The sequence below is a fragment of the Ailuropoda melanoleuca genome, chromosome 1 (genome assembly GCF_002007445.2).
Source record: "Ailuropoda melanoleuca isolate Jingjing chromosome 1, ASM200744v2, whole genome shotgun sequence".
Lineage (NCBI taxonomy): Eukaryota > Metazoa > Chordata > Mammalia > Carnivora > Ursidae > Ailuropoda > Ailuropoda melanoleuca.
The window spans coordinates 78,198,519-78,215,420 of record NC_048218.1 but is presented as its reverse complement, the minus strand read 5'-3'; the positions used below and the strand labels follow the sequence as shown (position 1 = coordinate 78,215,420).

At 41.7% G+C, this 16,902-nt stretch overlaps 1 protein-coding gene across 1 annotated transcript in view; it reads right to left on the bottom strand.

Annotated features, from left to right (window-relative positions):
- Positions 1-16,902, bottom strand: part of ETV5 (ETS variant transcription factor 5) — a 57,070-nt gene that overhangs the window by 15,816 nt on the left and 24,352 nt on the right. The window contains exons 6-8 of the mRNA XM_034661583.1: positions 14,070-14,199; positions 12,858-13,145; positions 1,473-1,732 (exon numbers count right to left, since the gene is read on the bottom strand). Of these exons, the coding sequence (XP_034517474.1) occupies positions 1,473-1,732; positions 12,858-13,145; positions 14,070-14,199 (678 nt within the window). The remainder of the gene's footprint in view (positions 1-1,472; positions 1,733-12,857; positions 13,146-14,069; positions 14,200-16,902) is intronic.

Sequence of the window (16,902 nt, the reverse complement as noted above, 5' to 3'; positions counted from 1 at the left end):
AGTACATTTCCCCATGTTGGAAGTGTTGGAATGAAACCCATGCTCAAGTGAGCTCTCCTTCAAGCATTATCAAGGGTTATCAAGGTGTCTGTCCACTGAAAGGCAAGCCGGTGGGTTGAGTTGTGCCCATGCAGGACACATGAATTACAGATATGGTAACATCTGCTGAGTGTCTTGCTTTGAGGGAGTGGGGTGGGGAGAAAAACTCATCAGGACGGGTTAAAATGTCAATCCCAAAGGAAAAATGTTGCTGGTCATGCCTGTTCCTCAGAAAAATACATCAAAGCCTTCAGGAGGAATGCCACTTCAGGAGGAATTTTACAAGCCATCAATACCTATACACTTGGTAATTTTTTTTTTTTTATCATAAAGCAACACATGCCTCCCTTCTGTCTACCTCCCAGGCTTTCCCATAATCCATTTCTGCCTGGACTGAGCAATCTATGTATTACCTCCCAGAAAGCCAAGAGCAAACCATATATCCTATTCCCTTTGCAAAAGTCATTCAAATACTGCCCCACCCCTTCCCAGGGTCTTCAAGAAAAACACCCAGGGAAAAGGCTGAAAATCTACCCACCACCCTCAAATTCCTTTAGCACCAACTGCACGAAAAGAGTGAAAAAGTTTAATTGCTGAAAGAAGAGGAAAAGAAGAGGAGGAAACTGTTTCTAAACGTGGAAACTGCGGAATTACAACTCTTCTTTCCCCTAATGATCTCATTTAATATACTTGGCCTATAAAATACATAGTTAGTGAATGAGTGTGTGTGGTCGTGGGGGGAGAGCCCCCAAGTACAGCTTAAACTTCTTGATCTGCTTCCATTTCTAGCCAAGAGGTAACCCACACACAGGCGACAGGTGCCCTAACATGTCACCTCTCCCTGTGTACACCAACAGCCTCTGAAGGACACCAAGAACTTCCCCAGATGGAAGCAATAGGGCAGCGAATCCCATGAAGCAATCAACAAGACAGCCTTTTCCATGGAGTACCCAGCACCCCATATAGTCATGACACACTAGGTGCTTTCTCAGAATACCATTCATTTCAAGAATAGAAAGAATCCCATCCAACGTGTAGACTCTCTTCCTTATGCTCATATTGGGAGTTTGTGAGTCTACTGTATTCAAAAGGAAAGGCATAAAGCTAGGGGCAAGGACTGAAATGCAGAAATGATAATTCCTAGGCCCAGTGACCCTAAGATAATAGGTCTTAAAAAGGGCATTGCCATGATTGGATCTTCAGGCTTGGACTCCCCACCACTTCTGAATGCCTACCGCACATCCGACTATTGGATGGCTTTTCTGTTTTGTTTTGTATTCAGTTACGCATAAACAAGTCTGCTTTACTAGCTCCTAAGTTCTTTGAGGGCGATTTTTTATAAAATTATTCCCTAAAGCCCTGCACACAGAACAATAACGACCATACAGGTAAATGAGAGAACGAAGAAAGGAATGGCATGATTTTATGCTAACCTGAATCAACGCAGTAATCCCGGGGCTCCTGCTTGATTCCCATTGGTGACTGGAACCCATGTGTTGGGGGGCCTGGCATGCCTGGGACCCCATGTTCATAGAGTGGATCATGGTATTCTTGTTTGAATCCCTGAGGGGGCGGGGGAGCTGCAGGGACAATAGGTTCTGACATTTGCCGGTGGTAATTGGGGCGGTTATCTCCAGGAACTCCTGACTGAGGAGGGAAGGGGTGGCAGGGTTCAGACAGTTGTCTCTGAAATCTGTAAGAAGAAAGTAGTTACAGTTTTTAACTAAGAACATGATATATGCCTACTCTGAGTTAGCATTGGGAATTAGAAGTTCAGATAAATGAAATTATCTGCAAACCACTTATTAATGGTTATTTCTAAACATTTTACCCTCTTCCCAAAATTACAGGGCATATTTCAGACCTCTTGAGTCAGGGAGTGGCAAAAAAACAATCAAAGCAATGACACGGTAGCCTCTTGTCTCCCATGCATGTTTATTTCATGCAGCCCATCTGTACAGTTGGGCTGGATAATGTGTCTAAATATACAAGACCACTTATTTGCAAATAGGACTAACATATACATATATTTACTAGTTCATTCCTCCTTTTAGCTATAGCTAGAATTAACTTTTAAAGACCAAAGAATACAAATTAACCAGTTAGAAAATGTAATTTCAAAAATCCCATTCATAATAGCAATCAAAACCAGAAAATCTCTAGGAATAATCATAAAATGTGTAGGCCATATAAGAATAAAACCTTTAAACTGTTTTCTGAGAAAAAGAAAGAAAATTTAGTTAAAGAGAAAATATTTAGGACTTTGAAGCTATTGGTTTGCTGACATTCTTTAAAAGCAAAGCCTTCCCAATCAACTTGATAAAATGATTCTAAACTTTATATAAAATATTAAATAATTTTTGAAGAGAAATAATGAGCTACTAGATATTCACAAATTTTCTAAAACCACAATACTTAAACCAGTAATACAAGGAATGAAAGACAGGCATATCAAAGGAATCGAATGGGAAGTCAAAAACTGTCAGGTATATTCTAAAATTTACTACTTGTTAAATTAGTTAAACAAATTAGTGGGGGGAAATGTTAGGTCCCTGTTTTATACCACATGTCAAAATAAATTTCCTATGGATTCAATATTTCAATGTGAAACCTTAATGGCAAAGAAAATATATGTGGAAACATAATCTTGAAGTGAGGGAAAACGTTTCTACACATCATACCAACAGTGGAAATCATCAAGATAAATATGGATATTCCTCATTGTATAAATTTCTACAGTTCAAAAACACTAGAAACAAAATCAAAAGAAAACAAAACATCAGAAACAAAAACCCAAAACAAAGCAGGCTGGGGAAAAATCTCTAACAGGTACAGCAATGTTAATATTGTTGACATAAGCAGCTTTTAAAAATCAGTAGAGAATGAATATCCCAGTAGAAAAAAATGAGTAATGGATATAAATAGGAAAATCACTAATGAAGAAATACTGATGATCGTAAACAGACAAGAAGTTCAACTTCATTAGTGATCAAAAAAATACTAAGATAGAAGAGGTTTGTCCTGGTTACTTGGAGGATGAACGGGTAGTTAACAGATCTGTGTCTGGCACATAAAAAGCACCGAAGTCATAGATATGATGAGATCTAGCTACAAGGACAAGGGAACTGGCTACGCACATTCTGATATAGTTCTTTAGTTGAAAGCAACAATCAGATATGAGGTAATACACAAATATATAAGAACCTGGAAAGATATTTTTGACGTACAGTGAAATAGTTACAAAGAACATCAAACTTTGGCAAAAATAAAAATTATTTATGAAAAGTATGGTGTCATACACATCTTGGCGAGATCTGCATACCTCCATGTGAATACTGCTTCTCTTCCGTTAGTTATGATATTAGGGGATTTTCTTTTTTTGCTCATTTACAGTTTAATCAATATACACAACTTTATAATAAGACAGAAATGAGAACCTTTTGTTAGTGAGTAGCATTAATATACTTTAGCTGTCAGAAAAATCCGAAAGCGTACCAACTGCCCTCTCTCTGTTGGAAGGGCAGTATAGTAAAAGGGAAAGAGACAGAGGGCAAATTTTCTTGGCTTCGGGCTCCTCATCCGTAACACAGGGGTGTATTATGCATCAAAATAGCTACTGGAATGATAAAGTCATGTCTACAAAGCATGGTTTGCACCACAGCTGTAAGCAGTAACAGACTTCGGGAGGATGGGTGCAGAAGTCAGAGATGGCAACCCTCAAGGTGAGGTCTCGACCCATGAAATATGTATAAGGCACTCATCTCTGTGTATAAAGAAAAGCATTTGTGAATATATGCCCCCAGGTAGAAAGCAAGAGCCGAGGTTCAGGTTCAAAAGTAAAAAATTTACAACAATGAATTCCAATGGGTTATTTAAAATCAACAGTAGAATCCTGTAATATTAAGGTCTTACTCTAATTTCAGCTTGAATCCTGTGAATAGCTTTCATAAAATAATTTGAATTTGATTTGAATCAATCTGTGGCAACAGGTGGCCAACAGATTTCTAGAATATCAAGATTTAAAATCTTGAACTGAAGAGATTTGCATGCAGATAAAACATTGTTTCGATCAGGGTTTAGCATGGCACTCGCTCGGTGTGAATCTCTGCTACCTTACCAAAAGCGGTACCGTAAGATCCTGTCATAACATGAAGATCACTGAACAATTTTACATATGCTTATCCTTTCATCCCGGACACCAAAGGCATCAGAGTCGGCCTGGCCAATGTATTAAACAAGTTGTACAAACTCTATCAGTTCGGTGGGTTGAGAGCCTTTCACTGCCGCGCTGAACGCATCACAGTGGAACTTCATCAGGAATGCGGATTTTCAAGGTTGCTGTTATTTAAGGAAACCCTTCCATGGTCTTTGAAGAAGTGTAAATTTGAAACCCGGGTTTAGGCTTGACATTTAGAATACAGGCAGCAGCCGCACACTGCAAACCTGAATTTTTGAAGAGAATTCTGAAGAAGTGGGCAGAAAGGAAAGATGAAGATATTCTCAAGGCCTCATTTTTATAAAGTACCAAGCCTTATACTAGCAGGAAGGAACAGTAACAAAGGCACCCATCTCCCACATTCTCCCTGCTCTGCCACCATCTCAGCACCTTCAAAGGTGACCTCCACACATCACTTCCTTTGATGGCTCTGAGAGGGCGCAGCACCGCTCAGCTCTGTAACCAGAGCCTCTGCAGCTGGCAGGCCCAAGCCCTTCACTTCCTCCCGGTGCCGAGCTTCTCACCTTCCAGAATGAAACTCTAGAGTCGGCCTGGTGCGGCCCCTTCAGGAAAAGTTACATCCATATGGGTACCAGCCAGCCGCCCCTGCCCCTCCCCCAAGCCCCACTTTAGGGGTGCATGGAGCTCAGGGGCCTCGGATCTGCAGAACAGATTCTATAATTGGGGTGGTCCAGTCCTGGTTTGCTTTGGGGGAGTGGCATGGCAAAGGGGATCTTAAGGGTAGGTCACAAAATCAACATCTTTGGAGAAAGATTCTCTCAGAGCTTGCTGCTGATAATGGCTTTTATTTGCAGAGATGAGTAAAGTAATTCCGTTCTTGTCCTCAAAATACATTCTGTGAACTTTACTCACTGACCTTCATTTGAACCCCCTTCCCCTCTCCGCAATCCTTTTGAAGTATCTAAGAATGTGTTGTATATATAATACAGCTATGACAAAGATGCCTCTTGTTTACTGAGGCAGGCAATCATTTGCAGTGGAGGAGCGGCTTGGTGCCTCGCACACCCCTTCTCCTGCTCACCCCCCTCCCTTCTCCCTCCCACACCCGCCATCCCAACAGAACTCCTCAGGCCGGGGCCGTAGTGAACTCACAGTTGGTGAGCAAAAGGAGATTTCTGACTATCGAGTGAGCTTAAATTCAATAGGTTACGGATTAAGGCTTTTTCGGTGCCAGTTTATTTAAAGAACCAGTTATTTATTTATTTGTCAGATTTATATAGCGCCTTTCCTCCCAAGAGCTCACCCACGCTACCAACATTTGGTTTACGTTATGAAAACCGTTAGATGCTTTTTCTGCATTTCCTTTTCGGTCTCTGCTGCCAACACACAGAGTAAACACAATGCTTAGAGGAAGAAAGGAGAAAAGTGTGGATTTGACGAAGGCTACACAGTGGCTACGGGTGCCAGGTAAAGCAGCCGTGGTTCAGAGGCCGGCCGGGAGATGATACATAAAATCGGCCAAGAAACCAACACCACGTACTTAATGTTTCCATTAAGGCTACGAGAAGATAGAATGGGGAGGCCGCATAGCCGGGTAAGAGGCTGTGGCTATGATGGCAGGAGATCTTGGGCAGAAATCCGATCTTTACCACTTACTGGCTGTGTGACCTTGGGGGAGTTACGTAACTGCTCTGAGCCTCATTTTCCTTGTCAATAAAGTAAGGACAACCAGGATACCTGTCCAAAGGTTTGTTGTAAAGATTACAAAAGCTAATGCATGAAACAGGGCCTGGCTCGCTGTTAAGTTCTCAATATACACGACCTTCAAACACCACCATCAACAGACCCATCTCCTCTCCTCCACCCCCCAAAACAAGTGAAATTCAGAAGCTAGACAACTGTAAGGGGAGATCATCAGGAACTGGGAGAAAACTATCACGTACACATAACAGAGTCCACTAGTTGCTGACCTGATTTCCACCCTCCTTTCTCAGAATGAAAATGCTGATTTTTATTCACTTTTATTTCACACTAATGTTTACTTTCCTGCTGTATACAAAAAGCCAGACACCGTTACCAAAAAAAACCTCAAACACTCCCTAAAAGCATACCACAGAACTCTGAAAAAGCTCTCAGGGCTCTGTGAGGCCTGTCAGCACTGCCTCGACTCAAATTTGGCCCATCTAAACTGTGATAAAACATTGATAGATGAGGAACAAAATATATCCTTTAAAGGCCTAGATGTTTGTCTGAGTTCCGAACATCAAACACAGAAGAAGGACGGGGATGGAAATACAAGATGGCTGCAGACTATCAGCTGGTGAGAGTGTTAGCTTTACCTGAACGACACTAATACGTCTGATAATGAAAAGATTAGGGATAAAGGGAGCTTTACACGGTAGAAACTTACCCTTAACCAGTGAAGCAACAGAAATTTCTAAGCTGTGGTATCTGCATCATTTTAGGAAGATTCCTTTATGGAATATGAAAGTGATCTTTAAACAGTGTCACAGAAGCGAGCATTTACTGAGCACCTTCTCTGTGCCAGTATGACATCATTTAATCCACCCGATGAGTCTATGTGGTAAGTAACTACCATTCTCCCATGTTCCCATGAAGAAACCAAAGCTTAGGCAAAGTTAAGCGCCTGCCTGAGGTCAGATAGGAAGTAGCAGAGCTGGGATTCAATCCCAGGCCCAACTCCAGAGCCTATACTGTTTCTATAACGACTTTTAAATACTCTCTTGATGATATTTAAATAAAAATCATATAGTCCAGACAGCTAGAAAACTCCCATATGTTTGGAAATTAGGAAATATATTTTTAAAGAACTACAGGATTGAGACAAAAAATAGAAAACACTTAGAACTGAGCTTTTAAATTACATTAGAATTTTAATTTAAATCAGAATTTGAGGGATGCAGCTAAAGCAGGACTTGGGTAAAGAAATCAAATAACTGATTGTTCAAATCAGGACATTTGGGGGAGTAAAAAGGAAAGCTATGAGCAATAACTTCCATTAGGCATAAACCATAAGTGACCCAGGACAAACTGAGTATCTGGTCACCCCAGCCTTAGGAGAAGTTTCATTTGGTTATATGTTATACTATAAAGAAAAAAAGCTAAAAAATTACCGAGTGAATCATCCAACCAAAGCAGTTAGGAAAAGAAAAACAATGAAAGAGAGTAGAAAGAATAAAAGATTTTAGTAAGAGCAGAGAGAAATCAATGAAATAGAAAACATCTAATAGAGAGGATGAGCAAAACTGAAGTTGATTTGTTGAAAAGACAAATGATATTGTCTGCCAAGGACTAACTAGAGATTTTATGGCAATTAATTTTAAAACTCAGACAAAATGGAAAAATTCCCAGAAAAAGTAATTTTTTAAATTCACTCAACTAAATAGAAATTCAGAGCAAGACCAGAAAAGTGAAGATGCTTAACCGGTAATTAAAAATCTGCCCACAAAGAAAATAACAGGCCCAAATGGTTTTACTGGTAAATTCATCCAAAAATTCAAGGAATAAAGAATTCTAATTTCACATGCGCTATTCTGGTATACATTAAAAGGAGAACACCCTTTACTCATTTGATGAGAATAACTTCAATGCTAAAACCCAACAAGAATGATATAAGAAAAAAAATTATACATTATTCTCGATTATAAATACAGATGCAGAAGTCCTCAATATCTATTAGAATAAAAAAGTCCAGCAATGCAAAAAAGGTAACACATAACAAATAAGTTGGGTTTAGCACAGAAAGACAAAGTTGGTTTCATATAAACCAATGTAACTCACTACATTAAGAAATGGAAGGAGAAAATTCATTTGATGATGTCAACAGACAGAAAAAATGTCTGGTAAAATTCAATATCCATTCATATTAAAAACTCTGAATAAACTAGGAATAGAAGAAAATTTCCTTTAGCTTGATACTAGGTAACAAAATAACTAGGGTAAACATGGTAAAATGCTAAAAACAATCCCTCTTAAGATTCAAAACTAAAAACACCCCCCACTCTAACCACTAGAAGTACATTATTCAGTCTGTCAAGGAAGGTCCCATGAAGTATCTCTGAAACTCAGTTTCGGATCCCAAAGTGAATGTGCGCCGCCATATACAACATGCTATTAACAGCAGTGTGTGGAGAGGAGATGCGTCAGGCACATTCGCTTCATTCCAGGCCAGGCTACAAACATGACTCATAGTCAGGTTCTTCCCTCTCTAAAAGCTACAAAACCTGGAGGACAAAAATGAACGGCAGTTTATCCGGGATGTACTTTAAAGGAGGAAGTGGAAACGACAGAAAGCCTCGAGTATATTAAATCTCTTAAATCTGTACAGCATCTTTAGGGAATGAATAGTTATCTACCAAATCACAATTCCACAAAATGTAAGCTCATTCCTTTAAGCTTTGAAGATTTGATCATAACCACTGAGGGAGAGAACTTTCTTGAACAGGTTAGGTGATTTGCGTAACTGACCCTTTCTTGATAAGTCTGGGGCATTCTAGTTTATCAGCTCAGCGGGACAGCCTATGACAATGCAGATCCCTTGGGGAACATCATGGAGCAGAGGATTTTTCCACCAGCAGTACTGTCTTAAATGTTGTCATTTCTTGATGCTGAGTGAGAAAGCAGCGTATTCCCAAATTTTTAGATGATACATTTCCTAGTGGAGCCTCTTTGTGGAATTGTGGGGACTCCTTCAACTTGAGATGTAATGAGAAATGGCATAACAAAGGACAAAATCATACCTGGCTAGTACGATGGATATAACATAGGAACATTTTCTAAATTCCTCCACTCAGCCCATGTAAACATCGTAAGCAGTACGATGAAAAAACTTTTGAGATCGGGATGGCTGAACGAAAAACACGCCTCCTCTTTAAGGAGCAGCTGGTCTTTAAGGATAAATGGAACATGTCTCAACATGCCAAATTACATGGTTTTTTTTTTTTTTTCGCTCCTTGAGGGAGAGGAAATCACGAATATAAATCATGGCTTCCAAGCACAGTATTTATCTTCTAAAAATAACTTATGAGTTGTGAAAAATTACATGCTGAGATTATATAATACATTAAGAATGTACTTTTGAATAGATTATATTTTATTTGTTTAAAGTATAATCCTAGCAAACTGCTATCACTATCAACATACACTGAGGACAAGGAAGATACTGGGCTGAGAAGGCTCTAAATCATAGTTTTTAAACCTCAAAAGTTTATTCAACTGCAGAGATAAGGCATACTGTGAGCAAAACAAAAAAGATATCTGTTACAACATGAGTTTAGATGAGTGAAATAGGAATTTAGTAGGATTTTGTAATTTAAAACGAGGATAAAGTTCTAATAGCTTAAGGGAATGCTACCACCCCCCCCCAAATCATAACCAAAACTAATGATGCAGTTATAACAGTTATAAATGCTTTGGTTTCTAAATGCAGGCCCCTGTAGTTGGCTATGTGACCATTAGGAAGTCCCTTAGCTGCTCTGAGTCCCGATAGTCTTATCTGTGGAAGAGGGTTTTTTACTCTGCTTTGGTGAGAGGATTGTTCAAAGCTCAAATAAGACTATTTCCTGGGGTGCATGGGTGGCTCAGTCGGTTAAGCAGCCAACTTTGGCTCTGGTCATGATCTCAGGGTCCTGGGATTAGGGCCCCACATCGGGCCCTGGCTTGGGCCCTGTACTCAACAGAGTGTCTACTTGTCCCTTTCCCTCTGCCCCTCCTCCACTCATGCTCTGTCTCTCTCTTAAATAAATAAGTAAATAAATAAAATCTTAAAAAAAAAGACTATTTCCTTCATATCTTGCAAAATACCATATATTTTATTAGGTGGTTATTTCTTAAGTAATATTCTTAGACTGCATTTAAACAAAAAGTTAGCAAAAAGCAAACTCTAATTACCAAAAAATGTAATCTGCTCCATTTCAGGCAGGCATAATAATTATGAGAGGTGGGATTATTAAGCTTGTTATCATACCCAAGTGCGATTACTATTACTTTTACAAAATCAGACCAGGGATTTTAGGTTGCCTCATTTTCTGTGTGCTCTCCAGTATGTACAAGCAAAATCATTTGTCATGTCTTTGATGTAATCTGCATCACACAAATAGCACATGGGTACCATCATTAGTAATAGACAAGGGCAATGAGAACAAAACTCAGGAGTACTGGGTATTTGATGCTTAAGGAAAACGTGGGCTGGAGGAAGGATGGGGGTAGAAGACACAGCTGGACCATGATTTCTCAAAGTGTGACAATAACATATCCAGGCCATGCCCCAGACCCACCAACTCAAAATGTGGGGCAGAGTAAGGAATCTGCATTTCTCATAAACCCCTGTGGGAACTCCTGTATACTGGCAACTTTGCGACTTTGTGACTACAGAGCCCTAGGGCAGAAGACTAAGTGTCCCAGTGTTGCTCTTAGTTTATCGATTTAGGACTTTGCCCTTCACCCCAGTTCTCGCAAGGATCTGTGTATCAGCCCAGTGTGTGTGAGGTCTTTTTATTCTAGACCCATACCTCTAATGGCAGAGTGTAGGGGAAGTAAGTCCAAGATACACAGGCAGATGTCAGGGAGGAATCCCCCCCCCCCCACAAAAAGAAACACGTGGTTTCTGGTTCCTGCCTCTCTCTTTGGACACCTGAGGGCAGAGAGCCCTACATCTCAGGGATCAAACCGCCTCCTTTTGTGGGGAAGGGGGCTGGGTAGCCTGGTGACACACCTATTTCACCACTGAGACGAAGGCTTCCTGTCTGCCCGGACTGCAAGAGGACAAACACTCTCCTTACATAAGCCCTCTGGGTAAGAAACAGGGATTGAGGGGGAACATGAATAAAAGAGATTTAATATGAAGTACTTTTCCTTTACACATGGTATAACAAATACAAGGTTTGTTAAGTATTTCAAATACCAAATATATGACCCCCTTCATCCTTCCTCCTCAATTAATAATCCCTGCAGAAAATCAGGAAGATACTGTTTAAAAAACACAAAACCAGGGGCGCCTGGGAGGCACAGTGGTTAAGCGTCTGCCTTCGGCTCAGGGCGTGATCCCGGCGTTATGGGATCGAGCCCCACGTCAGGCTCCTCTGCTGTGAGCCTGCTTCCTTCCTCTCCCACTCCACCTGCTTGTGTTCCCTCTCCCGCTGGCTGTCTCTATCTCTGTCAAATAAATAAATAAAATCTTTAAAAAAAAAAACACACACACAAAACCAAAAATCTATTGAAATAAAAATGGTATCCAGGCCTGAGTGCACCAACTGGCAGCCTTGAGTGATTTTGCCCAGAGAAGTTTTGTTTAGTCTGCAAAGTGTTGCTGTTGTTTTTAATTTGAATTAGTCGCCAACTTAAAAAAAACAAAACCACACAACCTGGAATTTTTACATGAAAATCCAATTTCCGAATTCTCCTGAAGAAGTGCAGGGCTGTTAACAAGGTAATAAACTGGCAAAGCTTAGTGGGAGCTTCTCCTTCAGATGAGCTCCCTAGTGAAACCGAGGCCCACTACTGAGCCAGCCCCTGAGTCAACGCTCGCCCCTTGGGCCCTAGGTATCATTGGTGTTCATGGCTCTTGGCCTCACTAGGGGAATAAAGACTAACCAGCCAAATTCTGTAGTTCTTTAGGGTGACTTTCACAGCAAGGGGGAAAGGGGATCAGAATCAGACGAGAACGTCTGCTTTCTTCTTTGTGTTTCATCTAGAAATAAAGTGACCCCTGCGTAAATACTGGGAGGTATTTGGGTTGGACCAGGCCTGAGGAAGGTATACTCATACATCCGCCCTTCCCTGCCCCTCAGCCCCACACCCAGCCAATGCACAACAAGAAAGAGAGGAAGGAAATGCAACCGTCACCATCTTGCGGCCCTTGGGAACACTGACAACTCCCCACCTAAATGTCCCAGAGAGACTTGAAATAAAAAGACAGGGCTCCAGAACACTCTATATAAAGGAAGGCCACAGGCATCCAAAATTTTAGAATATCCAGATAATGGACTTACAAGGCTGGTACCTTTGTGTTTGTGGAGTAGGTTTCCTTTCCACTTTAGTTTGATGAATGAAAGACTCTGGGCAAGTTATTCCTGATGCCTCAATTTCCTTATTAGGGACCCAGAACCTACCTGGAGTGAAACCAGATTTCTAGCTCAAAAGTAGGTAATTACAAATAAGGTCTTTAGCTAATTTCCTGTTAAAATGTGTTAAAATCAGATTAGTAATAATATGTTTTGTAATTCAATCTTCCCTGATATGTAAGTAAAATGTTAATAAAGTATTTGTGGGGAGCATAAACCAAGGTTCAATTCTAGCAGGCAGCATCCAGTGAGAAGCCAGGAAACCGGCCCTCAATGAGCATCAACAGACTGTCTATCCTGGTCAAGTCACTCTTCTAGCTCCATAATGGGGCGATGGTACTAACGAGCTCTCCTCTACCTACTTTGTAAATTGTCTGGAGTACTCAAAAACAGGGTGCTATATAAACAGGTCATATTCCTATATTCGTCTTACCTCACAAGACGCCTCAACGCAATGAGAACTTTACAGGTACCTGGTAAACATGGCTAACTGCTCCTTTCTCCCGGTGGGGTAAGGGGAGGGGATGGAGGCAGCGGAAGAAGTCCAGATCAGCACCCACCTCTGTTCTGATGGATACTGGCTTTCAGGCATCATCTTTGGCATCTGCAGGGGCTGATGTGGTGGCCGGGGGACCGCAAAGGTTTGCTGCTGTGGTCCAGCTTCAGGAAGCGAGTGAGGGGCGGGGGCGGGGCCCACACCTGGTACTGGGCCAGCTGCAGGGGCATGTGCAGAGGTGGGCAGAGTGGCCTGGGGTGGGGGGAACAGGGAGTTCTGATGGGTGGGTGACAGGGGGGTGGTGGGAGGGGTTAATGGCTTGAACCCAGAGGGAGGCTTCCTATCATAGGCACTGTAAACAGAAAGAGAGAAGGAACCATTAAGCTGCGACGAAGCCGTTAGCATGGTCGCCAGGTCCAGCAGGACGGCTAGGCTAGGTTGCAGGCCATGTTGCCAGGAAATGACAGGATTAACATAGTTAAGTTGCTGGCAGCCCCGAGGGAATATTTGTACCTCCGAAAAGTGACAAACACACTGCGTCACAGGGACTTGTTTAACACTTCTAGTGATTCTTCTCAAAGATAATTTTAGCCTCTGTTTCCGGTTTCCTTTTTCCCCCTTCTAAAAGCATTCTCCATGTATGGGTGTGTAGGGATGGATGGGGGTGGGGGGGGGCAGAGTTTATGCCCTGGGGGGTTTCTGGCCCCCTCTCCCAAGCACTCCAGGGTCCCCAGGAAGTAGTCAGAATCTCTGTGGAAGATAAATTTCTGCTGTAACATCACTTGAATTAACGACTCTTCTCCCCCTTTCCCAGGCAGATCTGTGTTTATCTTCTAGAGCAAAGAATGATTTAAAATTAAAGCTTCATTCCTGGGGCCTGGATATTCTTAGGTAAAGGGCACAGGCGCTGGGACTTTTTCATATATTCTGATTTGAAGATTACTTCTTTGGTGCTTAAAGTTCACATTAACATATGATAGACATGAAGAAGTATATATTCCCTCCCTAGAAGCCACAGATCAAATACCCCAGTATTCAAGGTTCTTTCCCTCAGGAGGGCTCAGTACCCCATGCACTCAGTTCCCCCGCGGAGCCCGTTTCACAGTTTGGCTTTTCATGTGTGGCACGAAGGCCCGGTGTGTACCAGCCTACACCTCGAGGATGACATTGCTCTGAGAGACGACATTGAGCGCTACTCTGAGTGTCTGCTGAAGTGTCCTTGAAGCGGTCGGCCGGACGGCTCCTCCCCGGCCAGCCTTTCTCTGGCTCCACTTACCAATAGCTGTAGAGGCACTTTTCTCCATAGTTAGCACCGAGAGCCTGCTCGTGGCTGCAGGATGACAGCTCGGAGGAGGGGCTGTGCAGCTCCCGTTTGATCTTGGTTGGAGGTGGGGCATGAAGCACCACTGTAATCAGAAGAGGGGTGGGGGTGGGGGGGCAGAGACAGGGTAGCCGATTAACAGGGAGCACAATGCTTTCCTTCTGTAGCTGTAACTAGCGGATGGCTCTTCAAAGTCATGTCAAGTCACATGCCGGAGAAAGCCAGGCACTGAAACACGGCGCCTTCCATCTAAAGCCAGTGAAAAGTTCTTTCAAGTCGGAAGTCATCATTTGACACTTTTAATTAGCCGTATCTTTTTTCCCCCATTTCTTTGGCATTGGGTCTGCTTCCCAGAGGCTTTGAAACCCTTAAAATTCCTGCAGGTGATGGTTGGTCAAGAAAAATGCAGGTGTGACGGAATACCAAGGCAGACACGAAGAATTTTGTTTCCAAAACGTACAAAACAGCCACAGATACATTGGTAGACATTACACATTAACTTACCAAAGGCTGAAACTGCTCTGGAAAATACATTTCTTATTCAGAGGCATATAAATTAAATATATGACTTTTATTTAAAAGTCCTGCCTCAAGCAGCTCTAAATATCAGCTCTGAGTAAGAAATACTTAATTTTAAAGGCATTTCAAAAAATTTAAAAGCAAAGGAATACAGCAATGGACCAAACCACAACCTAGCTAAGGCTAACTGCATGAGGACAAGTCCTGGAAAACTTCGTGCTTATGTCTGCTCTCTGCCTTTCCTACTGAACAACCCAGAAAGGGCAGGTTTCCATAACCAATCCTTTGACATAAGTGCCAATTACTTCTCCAAAACTGATGAAAGAATACACAGAGCTCTTGCATAGCATTTGGAAATCAAGTGCATATTCCATATGTGATTCCAGGAGGGCAAAGTTTTTCAAATCAAGGTGACTTACATGGTAGCAAAATGAAACGAAATAAAACCAGGTTTGCCTTTTCTGTCTTATCTAGGAGCTGACTCATTTTAGAGAGGGCAATTTACCCAAAGTAGAAGGACAAACTCTGAAAGATACCACACCATGGGGACCGTCTATCCAGCTTTCATGAAAGGTGGGGGAGAGACGAGTTAAGTTTCATGCCAGCAACTCTCCACTCTATCAAAGGTCTCATTAGATAGCTAACCATAATCAGTGTCCTGGTGACCCACTAAGATTTCAGTCTGACTCAACGCTTACTCCTAGAACCCTTCCAGGAGCTTAGGTCATTCTTAGTGATTTTATGAGGCAGAGTTAGTGAAACGATCATCTGTTTTCAGCTGAGAAGACAGAACAATCTTCTGGCCAACTGCTTGCTCAGGTGCCACCTCCAGCCCCAAGTTCAGGTCTCAGAAGTGAACAAATGGGACAGATGACTCTATCACAGTTGACAAGTTTATAAAGCAAAGTCCTGCCAATGACTGACTAGAAAGGCTAGGTTTTTATAATTTCTTTCCTACATAATGCCAACCGCTTTTCCTAAATACATGGAATAAGTTTGGAACTGGGAGATTATATTTAGAAGTCATTAGAGTCTCTCTCGTGATTTTTTGATGGTGACATCATGGCAACAGCCCTCAATTGTTATCAAATGTTTTCAGACATTCAGACACAGAAAACGGCTAAGCTTGTTGTTGTCAGAATGTTGTTAGTAAATGAAAAGGAAGAGTCAGACAACTTGACACAGAAAAGCACTTCTCTAATGCAGTGGATACTCTGCTGGTTCTCGGCACGGTCCCTTTGTCATTGCCTTTCCTCTCATCAGTATAAAAATTTTGGAAAAACAATGAGGAAAGGTTGATGATGCCCGGTGTAAACAAAAGTTAGATGTCCTTAAAAAGTCTACTTTTCTTATGTAAAGAAAATGATTTCTAATCATTATTTTACCTATGTTTGGAAAGTAAACAATTATGGTATCACTCAATTTTCCTATTTCCGGTTTTGGAAGTGTATTGACGTTTCACAGTATTATTTAAAAAGTTACCAGTTCTGCTGACAAGGCTAATACCAGAGGGTAAGCCAAAGTTGTCCAGAAAGAAAATTTTTCTAATGGCTTCAGGAACAGCATATACACATTTTGAAAGAGAATTGAAGCTGCCAGCTAAGCCTGATGTCTTGATTTCTGCAGATCTATGCAGTACTCCTAGTGTGTATCCTATCATTTTGCCTCTAAAGTAAATGGTATCTTCCACCACCCCCATACTGTCTCATACCTGGAATCTTATGTTCTCTACCAAAAGGAGGAGTTCAAGAAATATCTGGTGAGTGCTATGGTCTAAATGTTTGTGTCCCCCCAAAATTTATATGTTGAAGTCCTAATCCCCAATGTGATGTTATTGGCGGGGAGGGGCTTTGGGAGGTGATTAGGTGATGAGGGCAGAGCTGTGTGAGGACAAAATGAAGAGAGCCTTCACCAGACCATACTGGCACCCTGATCTCAAACTTCCAGCCTCCATAACTTTAAAATAAATGTCTGTTGTTTGTACGTTATCCTGTCTGTGGTATTTTGTTATAGGAGCCTGAATGGACTAAGACAATGTGTGACTGAGTGGATTATGATTCCAATTAATTCTTAAGGCTGGAACCGCATCTACCCTACAAGGCGAGGCAGTGTTAGTCATAAATATTTTTTCCCCAGGAACGAACCATTCGAAAGAGAGAGAAGAAAGTGGAACACGGCCAGAGCGAGAATTGAAAGTTTCACAGATCAGTGACAAGAAAACCATTAGGGGCCGTTGGAGTGGTAAGGAAGGAGGCTCAGCTCTCCGAAG